The 13979-nt window shown below is 45.7% G+C and overlaps 1 protein-coding gene across 2 annotated transcripts in view; it reads right to left on the bottom strand.

Moving 5' to 3' along the window:
* The window catches only part of STARD3 (StAR related lipid transfer domain containing 3), a 34737-nt gene that overhangs the window by 17558 nt on the left and 3200 nt on the right, over window positions 1-13979 (bottom strand). The window contains exons 1-8 of one of the 2 annotated variants that reach the window (XM_081837043.1): window positions 9051-9072; window positions 6750-7054; window positions 4494-4571; window positions 4093-4170; window positions 3906-3959; window positions 3523-3640; window positions 2034-2132; window positions 800-852 (exon numbers count right to left, since the gene is read on the bottom strand). In XM_081837043.1, the coding sequence (XP_081693169.1) occupies window positions 800-852; window positions 2034-2132; window positions 3523-3640; window positions 3906-3959; window positions 4093-4170; window positions 4494-4571; window positions 6750-6959 (690 nt within the window). In that variant the 5' untranslated portion in view covers window positions 6960-7054; window positions 9051-9072. Of the gene's footprint in view, window positions 1-799; window positions 853-2033; window positions 2133-3522; window positions 3641-3905; window positions 3960-4092; window positions 4171-4493; window positions 4572-6749; window positions 7055-9050; window positions 9073-13979 lie in introns of those variants that run through there. The other variant, XM_081837042.1, reaches the window with a different exon arrangement.

The following is a 13979-nucleotide window of genomic DNA, read 5'->3' as shown; positions in this document are numbered from 1 at the left end:
TGTCTATGCAGCCCCCACAACACTGAGGTGTATTTCTGACCACGCTAGCAATCTTTGGAAACTGAGGCAAACGTGAAAGGGGCTACATATTGCTGCTCAGCTCACATAAAGGCTTACCCAGTGGTGTAGGAAGGGGGGTGCGGTGGGTGTGGACTGCCCCGGGTGTCATCACTGAGGGGTGGTGGTGACAAAATGACAAAAATATGTGTTTTTTAAATAAATAGATAGATGATAGATAGATAGATAGATAGATAGATAGATAGAGAGAGAGAGAGAGAGAGAGATAGATAGATAGATAGATAGATAGATAGATAGATAGATAGATAAGGGGCTCACAACACTTTTTTTTTTTAAAAAAAACTCCTGCACCCACTGCACGCCCCTTCCTATGCCACTGCAGGAACGCTCTCCCCTCAAGGGATATCCAGAAACCAGAAGCATTGCTGCCTCCAACTTTGCAGGCAGAGCAGTTATGGCTAGTAGCCTTTGACAGTCCTCTCCTCCATGAATCTGCCTAATCCAGAGGCGTGGCTAGGTGAGGTGGGGGGCACTGGGCGTCACACCGCAGGGGCTGCAGCGTGCCTGAGCCACATGTCTCTCCTGAGGGGGAGGTGGCGGGCGGACTGCCTGCAAGCTCTGTGCTGCTTTTTCGAGTCTGCCTCAGCCGCCCTACAGCTGAGGGGGAGGCTGTGGAGAGGCTCCACGTAGCACACCCTGCCTTGGCTTGCCTTGCCATAATGGGCAGCTGGCTGCAGGACGCACCGGGCACCCGAGCGGCTAGCTACGCCACTGGGCTTACCTGGTCAGTTAATGTCCTCTTTCCCAAAAGTTCATCATCCGAGTCATCTGATCCTAGAAAATGAGGGGGAAAAGGAAACGTTTAAAAGTTAAATGATGGGAGATCTGGAAGTGTTAAGCATAGGATACGAAGCAGCATCACACAATTTCAAGGCTGTTTGTTCACAAAAGTTCATCTTTAGGAATGACAGGCATTTACTGTCTGTTGGCTGCTGAGCAAGGGTCATCTGATGGCTGGAGTATGCCAGAGTAGGAATTACCCACCTCCAGGCAGCCAATTCTCTTGGGTTTCTGCCTGAGTCACTGGTTTTAGGTGTGCTGCCTGACTGGGAGGAAGCTCAGAGCAATACTTCACACAGAGATGCAACAGGTAGCCTTCCTTAGAGCAGTGTTTCCCAACCTTTGGTCTCCAGCTGTTTATGGACTACAATTCCCATCATCCCTGACCACTGGGTCTTGCTAGCTAGGGATGATGGGAGTTGTAGTCCAAAAACAGCTAGAGGCCAAAGGTTGGGAAACACTGCCTTAGAGGATGAACAATAGTGCTGCATCTCTGCATTGAGACTGAGTGACAGATCCCAGTGTCACCTAATGCAGATGCAACAGAATTACCTCTTCCCAATTCAACTTCTGCAGAAGAAAAGCAAGGCCAGAACACTGGATCATGCAAGGACGCAGTGGGCTGCCTCCTGTGTGAACAGGAATATATAGCCCATAGAACCTTTTGGTCCATGTATTTCTTGCAGCACACTACTATCTCCCAGGTAATAGGCTGAGAGTTCCTGAAATAACCCTTTGTGCTCCCCCTCTCTCTTGTGAACGAAAGTATGGATACTGCAGAAATGGGGCATATGGGAAGTACATGTTATGACTGGCCCCTTCTTGTAACATAGAAGTATAGAGAGCTTAGCCGTGCTCAAACAAGCTTTAGGTTACTGCAGCTCAGAAGAGGAGTGGCAATCTCGTTGTGTTTGCAACTTTCATATTACACTCCAATTTCATTGTTCTGTATGGGACAATGACAATAAAGATATCATATCGTATTGTACACATTAACTGACTAGTAAAGAGAGGAGTGAGTTGTTGTTATTATATTATTATTATTATTATTATTATTATTATTATTATTATTATTATTATTATTACTACTACTACTACTACTACTACCAGTGCTCAGTTAGAGACAGACTTTCAGAAATACATTATGCCCAAGTTTTTGGAAGAAATGTCATTACCTGCAACGGATTCTGGAGGGGAGTAGAACTGGCCGTCTGAAAGCGCCCCTGAATAAAGGCGGGGTCCTCGGGCCACAGCAGCTTGAGCTGCCAGGTACCCTGGAAAGAGGAGGGGGCGGAAATCAGCTCATTTATATTGCATTGCATTTATATCCCTGGCTCAACCTGTGTGACCCCCAGATGAGGGAGGAAAAGCTGTCTGAGGAAGGGCAAAACTGTGCTTGAGAAGAGCCAGCAATCCTCTCAGTAATTCTGCTTCCCTTAATAAACTGAGAACAATAACTTCATTGAGGGCAAACTGGGAATCTAGTTTGATGAGCAGCTCGGAATGAAAGACCAGGGAAGCACAAGCCCTGGAAAAAGAGGCAAAAGTTGGCCTCCTAAGCTTGAACAGAGTGAAGAACACCAGGACTGGGCTGGCCTCCTTACTTGGTGGCTTGAGCTGAAGATCTGCCTGAGCAGGTGTGGGAAGGGGGAAGAGCTAAGCTCAGTGAGAGGAGCACGCATGCTGAAGCATTTCACTTCCAGCAACTTCAATTTGCAGATTCTCAACCAAGTACTGAGCTTGCAGAAGGATGTTGGCCTGGCATTTTAAATACGTGGGCCCTTGGTTGTCGAGGGAGACCACCAGAGTCATATGGAACAGAATGGATCACCCTCGACATCCTTTCCAACCTCATTGTGGCAGCACAAGTTTCTAGCCCTCATGGTTACGGAAGAATACTAGGAAATATCTTCACCTCGTTGACTCACTATAGATTTTAACGCACTGCAAACTCTGAATCACAGGAAGAAAGCCAAAAGGAAACCTAATCAATGTATGCAGATGCACTTGGTGTATTCTGAACTTGGACATTTTGTTGCACAACAACAAGGCAGCGCATTGTCGCTTAACACACTCAGACACCTTTGCACAGATAGGCAGATTTATCACCACCCTTTAGGAGTTGGCCAAGCTGCTTCCCCCCTCAACCTTTCAGCTGGAGACAAGACATGTTATCTACATGGAGAATGATGGCCTCTTTGCCTATCATATCTCCAAAGCAATTAAGCATCTAATGCAATAGAGAGCTTTTTCCTCCAAGCAACCCTGAGCGTTTCCCTAATCCAATCGTGGCAAAGTGCTTGCTTAGTTTTGTCGTCTTTAAACCCTTTTCTCAACATGCAAAAACAAAACAAAACCAAAACCCCAAAGACACAGAACGGAAGAATAATCTTTTGCATTATTTTGCTTTTTAATGCTTTCCTCGCATAGGACTAATCTAACATATTAAAAGGCCTTGAGGCATCAGAATGTAGATCCAGCGATACCTACTGTAAATACAGCAACCTGCTTCCATGAACCCTTAAGGTCATCTGCTTTCTGAGTGCTGCCACCCTCACCCCCCTCACAACACATGGGACACGACACTAGCAGGGCTGTCAAAACCAATTTTACCGGGGTAGGAGATTTCTTCCATTCATCCAGCCTCACTCAACACAGACTCACATTGCTCTTCCTCAGCCTCTTGGGGCAAGACTTTAAAATCCAGAAACCATGTTTCCAGCCAGGCAAGGACAAAGGAAATGATGGGCAGCAGATAGCCAAAAGCCCCTTTGTTCAGCAGCTGTTGGTGGGGAAAAAAGGAGACGACATGATTCATATGAAATGATCTCCAGTATTTGTCGTGGAACAACTACACCCAAGCACTTGTAACTATCCATTTGTACCCCAAACCAGCAAGCAGCCATGAAGTTTAAAATGTTCCCATTTTTAAAAAAAACCTGAAATTTTGCATCATCTGCTTTTAAAGGCTTGCAATTTGCTCCAAGATTTTGGAAAGGGACCATAAAGATTTAGAGTAGAACCTATGTTTGCTATCAGCAACTCACATCTGAAAGGATAACTTTCACAATCAGGAAGGCACTGGACACCAATGTAGTGATCTGGAGGGTGGGGAGAAAAGAGAGAAGCCCATTAACAAACAAACAAACAAGCAAGCAAGCAAGCAAACAAACTACAGCTGCAATTCAATGTTATGTACGTCTCTGAGAGCAAGATAAAAAGTCGACTTCTTACCGCAATGACCCACCAGTGGCGGAGCTTGAGGACAGCATATCCCAGGAGCAGCACCGAAAACCGGAAGAAAGCCAAGAGCTGATAAGAAGGAACACAAGAGGCAAATCATGAGAAGGCCACTGTGAAGGTCTCAAAAACGCAAAGAAGTTAAAATCTCTTTTTATGAATCAACCTCAACTGGCACCAAGAACAGGCAAACTTTCAGGCTTTCACAGGACTCTTATCCAGGTAGGGCCTAACAGACAAGGAGTTCTGTGAAATGCACAGACTATTGAAGCTGCCTGTGTACTGACCTCATGGCTCCTTTGGCAAAGTCATTCCCCCGCACTCCACCTGCCATTCCCACCCCCAGGTCTCTCCTTGGCTATTACTGCAAGCGACAATTTTGTCAGGATACTTACAAATATGTCAAAAAAGGACGTTTTAAAGTTGTACTCGATGATTTCATACTTCAGACTCTCCTGGATGCTTTTGGTTGCCTGCAGATTGGCAAGATTAAAGTCAAATAAATTAAGACACACCACAATGCCAGCCTGGGACTTTTTAATGCAGTGCTCCGACCTGTGACCATCTAAAGCCTGCTCTCTGCGAGGATCAGCTGAGCATTTGAGCTCCCACAGAGAGTTTGGTTGTGCAGATGATCCAACCATGTCTCTACTGCCCCACACCAAACATCACATATGACATCACGTGTAAGGCAGGTGGGCAAGGTTTGGAGAAAACATCCACACAGGCCAAACTGGGATCCAAGCTAGAGGTTCCTCACCCCTGACTTTTAATATGCTGGTGCCAGCAATCACTGCTTCCAGGGGAATCATAGCATTGCTTTATATTAATGGGTAGGGTTTTCCTGATGCTTAGTTGAGCCATCTGAAAACATGTGAGGTCAGGAATTTTTCCTGCAAGGTCAGATTGGCTCCCGCTTCTGTAGTGTGTAGGTCACTTTGCTTGAGTCATCGGTCTTCCTGCCACAAGCTTGCAGCGTGCACTGGTCCAGATTTGTGTGGGTTTCTTTGTGGGCGAGGACAACATTTGGATTTATCCTTCGTTTCAGCCCAACGATTAGAACAGTTCTAAGCAATGACTCACTGCTTATCTCAGGCTTGTTTATCATTTAAATCTGGGACTAACAATTTGCTAACTCAGTTCAGCCTCTGATTTGGTTTACTCCTTCTGAGGCCAAAATGAGCTCACAAAGAACCCCCAGATAATAGGAGGGGGAGGAAGAAGAGTTCACTCTTTTTCTACCTAAAGATGAGCAGTAAAACAAGGACTTGCCACAGTGTTAGAAACTCAGATATATAAGCTGATATCGCCAAATGGCACCTTAAACCTGAGTTACAGTCACCACAACGGAATGTCTAGGCACATTTTCTTTTTAGTGAAACATTATTATTATTCATTTTATTTCTATCCTGCTTTATATTTAAAAGAAAATTTCTCAAAGCAGTTTATAGAACATCAAATAAAACAAATGCAAGCTTCAAGGAAAATATTTCAGATTCTTCTCTAAGTGACATTTTGCTTTCCTCAAATTTATCTACCTACTTGAACTTATAGAGCTGTCCCATAGCATAAGTACTCCAGGAAGCCAGTGTGGTGTAGTGGTTAGCATGTCAGACTGGGACCTGGGAGGTCAGGGTTCAAATCCCCACTCAGTCATGAAGCTCACTGAGTGACCTTGGGCCAGTCACTCCCTCTTAACCTACCTCACAGTCATTGTAGGGATTAACTGAAGACAGAGGTGAGCCATGTACTCCTCAGAGGAAAAGGTGCGAAATAAATGCAATGAATAAACTCTTCCGCTTAAGAAAGCTGGAGAGGCCAGCCAGATGGAGATGTCAGCTGCCAACCTGGAATCCAGAGTTCTCCACGTGGTTGCAGTTGGACCTGCGCCACTTGCAAAAGGCACCCAGCACATGGCTAATTTCTAAGAGTGATTTGCAACTGAGTGACCGTTAGATCTCTGATGGCCCTTCAAGCCATTATGTGGCTGGGCAGGACAGCCAGATCAGCAGCTCTCCCCTCCCTCACACACAAACACACACACACATGCAACACAAAGGTCTGAAAGGAGGGAGGGAGCTTCAGCATGCACAGGCTTCCCTGTGATCTTGAACCCTATGTGTTAAGAGCCTGCAGATCCCATGAAAGACTATATATGTGTGAAGACTCCCTCCCTTTAAATGGTTTGCTCTGTACATGGGGATGCCATGCAGAAGGGGCTACCTGGCACGTCCCAACTTCCTGTTCACTGTGTACAATTCCACCGTGTGCAGAAACCTTGAATGGGGCTTCAATCTCATGAGTTGCTCTTGGCCCAAGCAGCATCACCACCTGAGCAGACTCAGCCTGGGATCTAACAATACCCGACAACGGACAGACTTGTGGGCTGCGATGAAAGCAGCACACTGACAGCTCAAGGCAGAGGCGGTGAGGGGAACCAGCACGGAGGAGTCTGGCACACTGCTTTCTGCCTGCCTGGACTCTCAGAGAGAGGCACTCCCTGTTTTTTTGTTTTGTTTTAAACTGAGCCTGACTCACTGCCGTTGCTATATGAACATGTTTAGGGACAACCACTTCTGGGATCCTTGTTTAAGCCAAACCCCGGGGGGAAGCAGGAAACCATATTCACAAAGGCCAGCTCCTCCACTCACGTTCAGTTCAATTATCCAGAGGAGCGAGACGAAGAGAAGATCGAAGGTCACAAAGAGGCAGAAGGTCCGACGCACGTCAGAAATGGCTCGCCTCCTCTCGGGAGAGAAGAAGTGGTGCGGGGAGAGGCCTGGGCTGTGGGAAAGAGAGGATGCAATGGCGGGAAGACTCTGCTCCAGGTCACCGTTCTGCAAGCCCCACAACTTGCTCATCCTCAGGCAGGAGGGTGAAAGGGTTGGCTCTCGCGTGCAGACGTGTCATCCGTGACTCTGTCAATGGCTCATCTGCAGTGGGGGTTGCAGGGGGGCTGGAGAGAAAGAACAGGGAAGTGAGATCGTCTTGGTATTCTGGCAACAGAGGGAAAAGGGAAAGAGAATGAGATCAAGGTCCTCAGCAGGAAACCAAAATGCAGGTTAACGCTTTGGGTGCACGTAGTGACAGCCAAGAAACTGAGAGTTATTTACACCTCTCAAACACACCATGTTTCTTTTCCTTTTTTGCTATCTGTTTTTCTGGGTTGAATAAAAAGGAAGCATGAAAACGCTGGTCTACCTCATCCCAGTTTTTGTTCCTTGAAGCCCAGATGGGAGTTGAGGGAACTGGGCCCTGACTCACAATAGCTGCAACTGTTATATCAGATGGCGGTTCAGAGACTTGGAAGGAACCAAAGGTCATCTAATTCAATTTTCCTACCCAAAAGGCAGCAGAGCTGGAAAAAGATTTTGCAATAACTAGACTCCAGCAGCAGCTACTGGCCAAGTACCCCCAAAACCCTATCTGCTTTTCTCTAATTTCCAGCATCTTTGGAGAACACCAGCCACCCCCCCCCACCCGGATCAAAGTATGACAGCCAGATCGCAGGTTTTCTAGATATGTCAGAAGATCCCTGCGCTTTGTTTCCCCCAGAGCTAGGTTCCATAAATAAGAAAGTAGGGCCTGCAGACATATGAAAAGTGAAGCATCCAAATAACATTTCACATATCACGTTTTAAAGATGGAAAAGCAGTTCCCAAGAATGAATATGCACACGCACAATTTCATCTCCCAAGCAGTAGCTTTTGCCAGAGAAATATATGACAGCAGCAACTGAGAAAGGATTAGACTTTCCAACTGTAAACTTCCTGCAAGGGGGAAAAAGTCCAACACAATTTACACATGCAAGCGCCCTTTCTTATGCATGCGTGTGTCAACCCCTGTGCAAATAAGACTCTTAAGCCACTTAGCTTCAACTGAAGGGGGGGAAATGTCACTTCACATAACTGAGTAAGAACTGGGACCTCCACTTTGTGCAGGAGACCCAAGCGTCTCAAACGAAAGAAGAAGTTCAGCCATCTGTGATTCCTGAATAATACACATCGGTGCCTCTATCCATCTCCTCGCTCTGTGCAGAAGTCTGAACACTACTTAAGCAGCTGTCATAGGATCGCTCAGTAAAATTGCTCATTGCCACCCCCTGCCCAAGTGTATCTCTGGCTGAAAGGCAGAAGAACGAGGGTTTTTCAGAACAGGTATACAGCATCCATGAAGATGAGAGGTTAAAGGACTGTGGATTTTGGTCACCCATGTTGGGGGAAGAAAATTCAAGACTATTTCGTAGAGCTCCCTCCCAGGTAAGCATCCTTAGGATAGGATTGCAGTCTCCTGAAATATAACTGCTTTATTTTGTACAAGTAACACTGCAAACATACCCAGCACTAGAGAGAGCAAGCTGAAAAACTGTTATACCGCATGCTACTTAAGCATGTGTAGCTTGATTTTTACCATCTGAGAGGTTTGGGGGGAGAGAAATAAAAGGCTGAAAAGAGAAACCACCAATTTTGTAGTAAACAAAAGAAACCACATGTCAAATAACATTTCACCCATTCCAAGAGCGAAAATATTCCACAGAACCATTTTTAATGGCTCTTCCAAAATCATTTTTCCCCCTGTTGGAAAAACTGAAAAAAGAGAGTTCTTAAAAAAAGAACTTTCCCCTCCAAAGTATTTTTAGGCTACCAGAGGATAAGACCTTCACACCCCCTTTGTGAACTCCTAAAGGCACCTGTGTGGCCTGTGAGAAATATACTTATGCACAGCCTCCCTCTCCTCCAGGAAACTCTAGGTGCTGAACATAGTCTGCCCCTCCACCTCCATTTTTCCCAACACACCCTGTGAGGTAGGTTAGGCTGAGAGCCAGCAATTGACCCTGCTCTCCCAGGGCCACAATCTAACCACTGCACGGCACTACAAAGAGAATGCTGGGCTAGACTAACATTCTTCTGATCCTGCAGGGCAGCTCTTCACACCAGAAGTTCTTGACTCACCCTTTTCTTCTGGAGAGTGCGTTAACAGTAGCAGTGTTGTTCCTCCAGCATGTGACTGAATCACTGTCAACTCAGCTGGATTGTTTCGTTTTTCATTCCCCTTCACTCAGTTCGGTCCCTTTTGACATTGACGCTTAGAAGACAATCCAACTGTTTTAGATTATGCTTTATAGGATTTAAAAAAATAAAATCCACTTTTAAAACAAGCAAGCAAGCAAGCAAGCAAACAAACAAACAAACAAGGTTGCTATCTGTGGTCTAGAAGACTGCGTGGGAGACTGGTTTCCAAAGAGGTTGAAAACAGATGAGCATGTTTGCTCTCTAGCATCTCACCCCACTGCTTGAGGAACAAGCCTGTTAAACCCCAGAAGAGCTGAGTTGAGGACCTGAACAGACGCAATTTTCTTTGGCAGCATAAACAAACCAACCAAGTATATCTGTTAAGCAGAATACGTTCCTCTCTCAAGTCTCCACTTTGTTCGTAGGGCAATGCCACTGACAAGGGATCCGAGGGCAGGTGAGAGTTATCCTGGAGGCTGATTCACTCACACACACATATAAAGTGGCACCTTGGAAGTTGAACAGAATCTGTTCCAGAAGTCCGTTCGACTTCCAAACGTTCGGAAAACAAGGCACGACTTCCGATTGGCTGCAGGAAGCTCCTGCAGCCAATCGGAACCTGTGCTGGACATTCAGGTTCCAAAGAACGCCTGCAAACCAGAACACTCACTTCTGGGTTTGCAGTGTTCAGGAGCCAAAATTTTCGACTCTAGGCGTTTGGGATCCAAGGTATGACTGTATACACAAATAGCAGCAATGCCAAACCTCCTACATGGGAGACACCTGGGGCTTGAACTTTCTTGCATCAACTGGAAGACCACACACATGTTTATATGTGACTGCCACAATAGCAACACCCTTTTCTCTCTTTTCCGAGCAGGCCTAATCGCAGGAGCGCCACCTTCCACCTCTTCTTTGCGATCACTTGCTAGGCAGGTGCTAGTTACTCCTATTAGCATAGTTCTGACTGGGCTTGTTCTCTTGTCTCCCAAAGAAGGGAGTTGGGGTGGGTGGGTTGAGGGCTGTCAGCGCAGCTTCCTGAATGAAGATTGATGAAAGTCATTTTGCTAAGAGGAGCTGCACATCAACTGTAAAGATAGACGCGGTGCTCTGAGCACCGCCTGGCTCATTATCTAGGCTAGAATCTATCTGCCTGCCTGTGGGAATCATCTGCCTGTGTTCCTGTTTAAACAAGGCAGATCTGGGTAACAGCCACTCTTTACGTTTCAAACATGGGGGTCACTCATTGCTTCTTCATCCTAGAATCCTAGACGTAGCTTAACAACTGCAGACAACTGAGCCAGCCTGCAACCTTCAACTTCAAACTGAATAAAAATGCAGTCTCGCACCTTCAACAGCAGGTCTATTTTGTTCTATTTTTGATGTCGTTTTCCTCCTTATCCACACAGCCTCTGCTTTGGGTAACATCCTGCCTGATCATGCATACCGGAGAACTCAAAAGCTTGCAGCTGGCACACCATTTTGCAACATTTTGGTTGGCCATAATAAAGGTGTTGCCCAACTGTGGACTTGAGGGCTCTGCTTCCCTAGCTTACATATCAACATGGCTGCCTTTTGTTGTTTTTTCCAGCTGCCCCTACTTCTGCCAACACTATAGAGGCAACCATTTAAAGCCACTTAAGATATTACTATAACTGATGAATTAGCTTGCAGAAGCTGCTTGGGAAGGATTTTCTCTCAGTTGGCTAAAACCTGGTATATGTCATCGGTTCTCAAGCCAATCAACATTCATGGAGGGATGTGTAATTCAGACAACCAACATTTCCCCATAGAGGGGTCAGCAAACTTTTTCGGCAGGGGGCTGGTCTACTGTCCCTCAGACCTTGTGGGGGGCTGGACTATATTTTGAAAAAAGAAGAACAAATTCCTGTGCCCCACAAAATAACGCAGAGATGCATTTTAAAGAAAAGCACACATTCTACTCTTGTAAAAATACCAGGCAGGCGCCACAAATAACCCAGAGATGCATTTTAAGTAAAAGGACACAATCTACTCACATAAAAACATGCTGATTCCCAGACTGTCCATGGGCTAGATTTAGATGGTGATTGGGCCGGATCCGGCCCCCAGGCCTTAGTTTGCCTACCCATGAGCTACACCACGAAGGAATGAAATTACAGTGCAGAATTCAGAGCTGGTAATGGTGATGAGGAAGGAGAATCCAGCAGCTGTAGCAAAGCCCCGAAAGAACAAGGGCTTAAGTGGAGCCCAAGGTTATCTGTCAAGGCAGCCATGAGTCCCTGATCCTGCAACTGAAGGGAAGGCAGGCAGGAAGGCAATCAAACTGTGTTCCAGGTTCAAGGTTCGACCCAAGGATGCAACTGAAGGATAAGCAAAGAAACCTCTTGAATATGAATAGGCAGGTGCCTATTAAAACCAGATTCCTATTAAAGGTTTCTGGTTAAGGTTGTTCTCTGGGAAAACATAGTTTGATACAGTTTTTCAGCACACAACTGAATTGGAAAATTCAAGAAGTCCAAAAGCCAGTTAACTATGTTCCAATATGCATATTAGTTCAACAGCAGATCAGCTTGAGCTGGAATTTGCAAATATCAAATTTGACTGGGGGAAGAGGAGGTTTTGGAGTGGCTTGAGGTCTTTCTTCTAGGAAAAGATATGAGCCATGGTACCTGCACTGGCATGCAGCACAACTGTGGTGCAAAATTTGGATGGTTTACGGCACAATTCTACCAATGTTGACTCAGAGGAAGTCCTATTGAATTAAATGGGGCTTACTCCCAGGTAAGTAGGGCTATGATTGCAGTCTTCAATCAATGGGGCATATTGCTGCATGCAACTGTCATGTGGGATGTCATGCCACAATTATCCTGCATAGGTTTGTGTGACTTTTTTTAACATCCCACACAAAGATGCCCCGAAGGTCCAACTTTTACAAAAGGAGGCTATGCAATTACATTCCTCACTGCACAGCAGTCAACTAGCTATCACCTGCAAATCTGAGAAAAACAAGCTTTGGGACAGTTGTGCTACTGAGTCTGGCAGTTTAGTGGTATGCCCCAGGGTTTGCATCTACAAGCCAGCCTTAGTGGATTGGACCTGTTTAAGAAATCTTCCCTGAACCCACCATTATTACCTGGGCTTTGTATACTTGCTTTCTACTTCCTCCCTGTACTTTTCCATTTCTCCCCCTCAGAGCCATTTGCTAGCAGATCTACTGCTGGTTTGTTTGTTTTTTAATGTTACTCAGTGCCATTGTTACTCAAGTCCTCTCTTTGCTAGTTCCCAGCTGTAGTCAAGGTTTGTTCTTTTTTATCAGTTTTTTTAAAAAATTCATTTGATTCCTCTTCAGCCTACAACGTCAGCATAAAAGTCTCAAGTTCCCTTTGGCAACTCTGGAACATTTCCTTCAAAGCTACCAACGCATCACCCAACAAAATAACCATTCCCTTGCTATTTCTGTCCTGCTTTGCCGACTCAGTGAGGTGATAGAGAACGGCGCATACGTGATTCAACACCATAAAAAGTGCACGAGGCAACAATGCAGAAACTAAAGGTTAAATACATAAACCAGCAGAAAATATAAACCCACTAGTATGCCAACTAGGAAGCGGGCAAAAAGTATGATCAAGAACACACATTTAAAACTTTTAAGAAATTGAAAGCCTATTGAACAACAAGTCTTCAGCTTCGAACGAAGCGTCATCAGGAAGGTTGCCAAATCAATCTTCTGGGGCAAGGCATTCAGCAACAAAGAAGGTCTTATCACATACTCCTGCTATACTAATCACAGATGTACAACAAGGCCTCTCCCGTAACCTTAGAAAACAGCCATGTGAATATGGCAAGAAGCAGTTGGCAGCCTTTCTCAAGGTAGGTGCTGGATTCCTACTCTGGTCAGCCAGCAAGGGAAGGCTAGCCTAGAGCAGAGGTTTTCCAACCTTTTTGAGTCCACGGCTCCCTTGACCAACTCCATTCTTTCTGCGGCACCCCTGTGGGGCTCAGGAGTCCAGATATGTCACACCTTGCCTGCAAAGCTGGCAGCCTCTCACCCTTTTTTGAACACCCTCCCTTGTGGAGTATTCCCTCAGTGTCTTCTCCTCAAGGCAGAGGTGAGAGAGGGCATCAGAGGAGGGAAAGAAAGAAAGAAAGAAAGAAAGAAAGAAAGAAAGAAAGAAAGAAAGAGGCCAGTGTTGCTTGCAGCACCCCTGGCCATCATTCAAAGGCACCCCAGGGTGCCATGGCACACTGATTGAAAACCACTGGCCTAGAGGAGTCTCGGCATCTTGGTTCTTTGCCATTTAGGGCCTGTGCAGCGTAATCTTTTGTATGTTTACTCAGCAGTTCCATGGGACTCCCTTCCTGGTTAGGTAGAGGATTTCAGCCTTAAAAGATAAATAACCAGCGATCCAAACTGAACCGAGAAGCAAATGAGAAACCAGCATGGATGGTACAGCAAATGACTCATATGCTCTCAATAATTGGTCGAGGGCCAACTTCAGCCAGCAACAGGAGCATTTTTGGGGTAAATAACTTTTTTTATTCATTTTGAAGCAAAAAGACTATGAAAACATTTCCAATTTACATACACAGGGTATAACACAACAAGAGCATTCTCAGACTAGGCTGGATTTTCATTAAGAACACTGACCTGCTCAAGCTGCAAGGAGACAGCAAGCCTGGACACTTCCTCAGAGGCCACTATCCCAACCCAGGCTCTCCTCAGACCCCACCTCCACCTATCATTTGCCCCTTTCCTCCATCTCATCACCAGCTCCTCACCTACTTAGCTACTTCTGTAGTTTTCCTCTCCACACAGTTTAACCAATTTAATATCAACACTTCTCTTATTGTTCCCATGGGGTTCACAATGCACAATGAGGCTGATTA

The sequence above is a fragment of the Podarcis erhardii genome (genome assembly GCF_964252035.2).
Source record: "Podarcis erhardii genome assembly, chromosome: 13".
Lineage (NCBI taxonomy): Eukaryota > Metazoa > Chordata > Lepidosauria > Squamata > Lacertidae > Podarcis > Podarcis erhardii.
The sequence above is the reverse complement of the archived record's forward strand: the minus strand, read 5'-3'. Positions and strand labels throughout refer to the sequence as shown.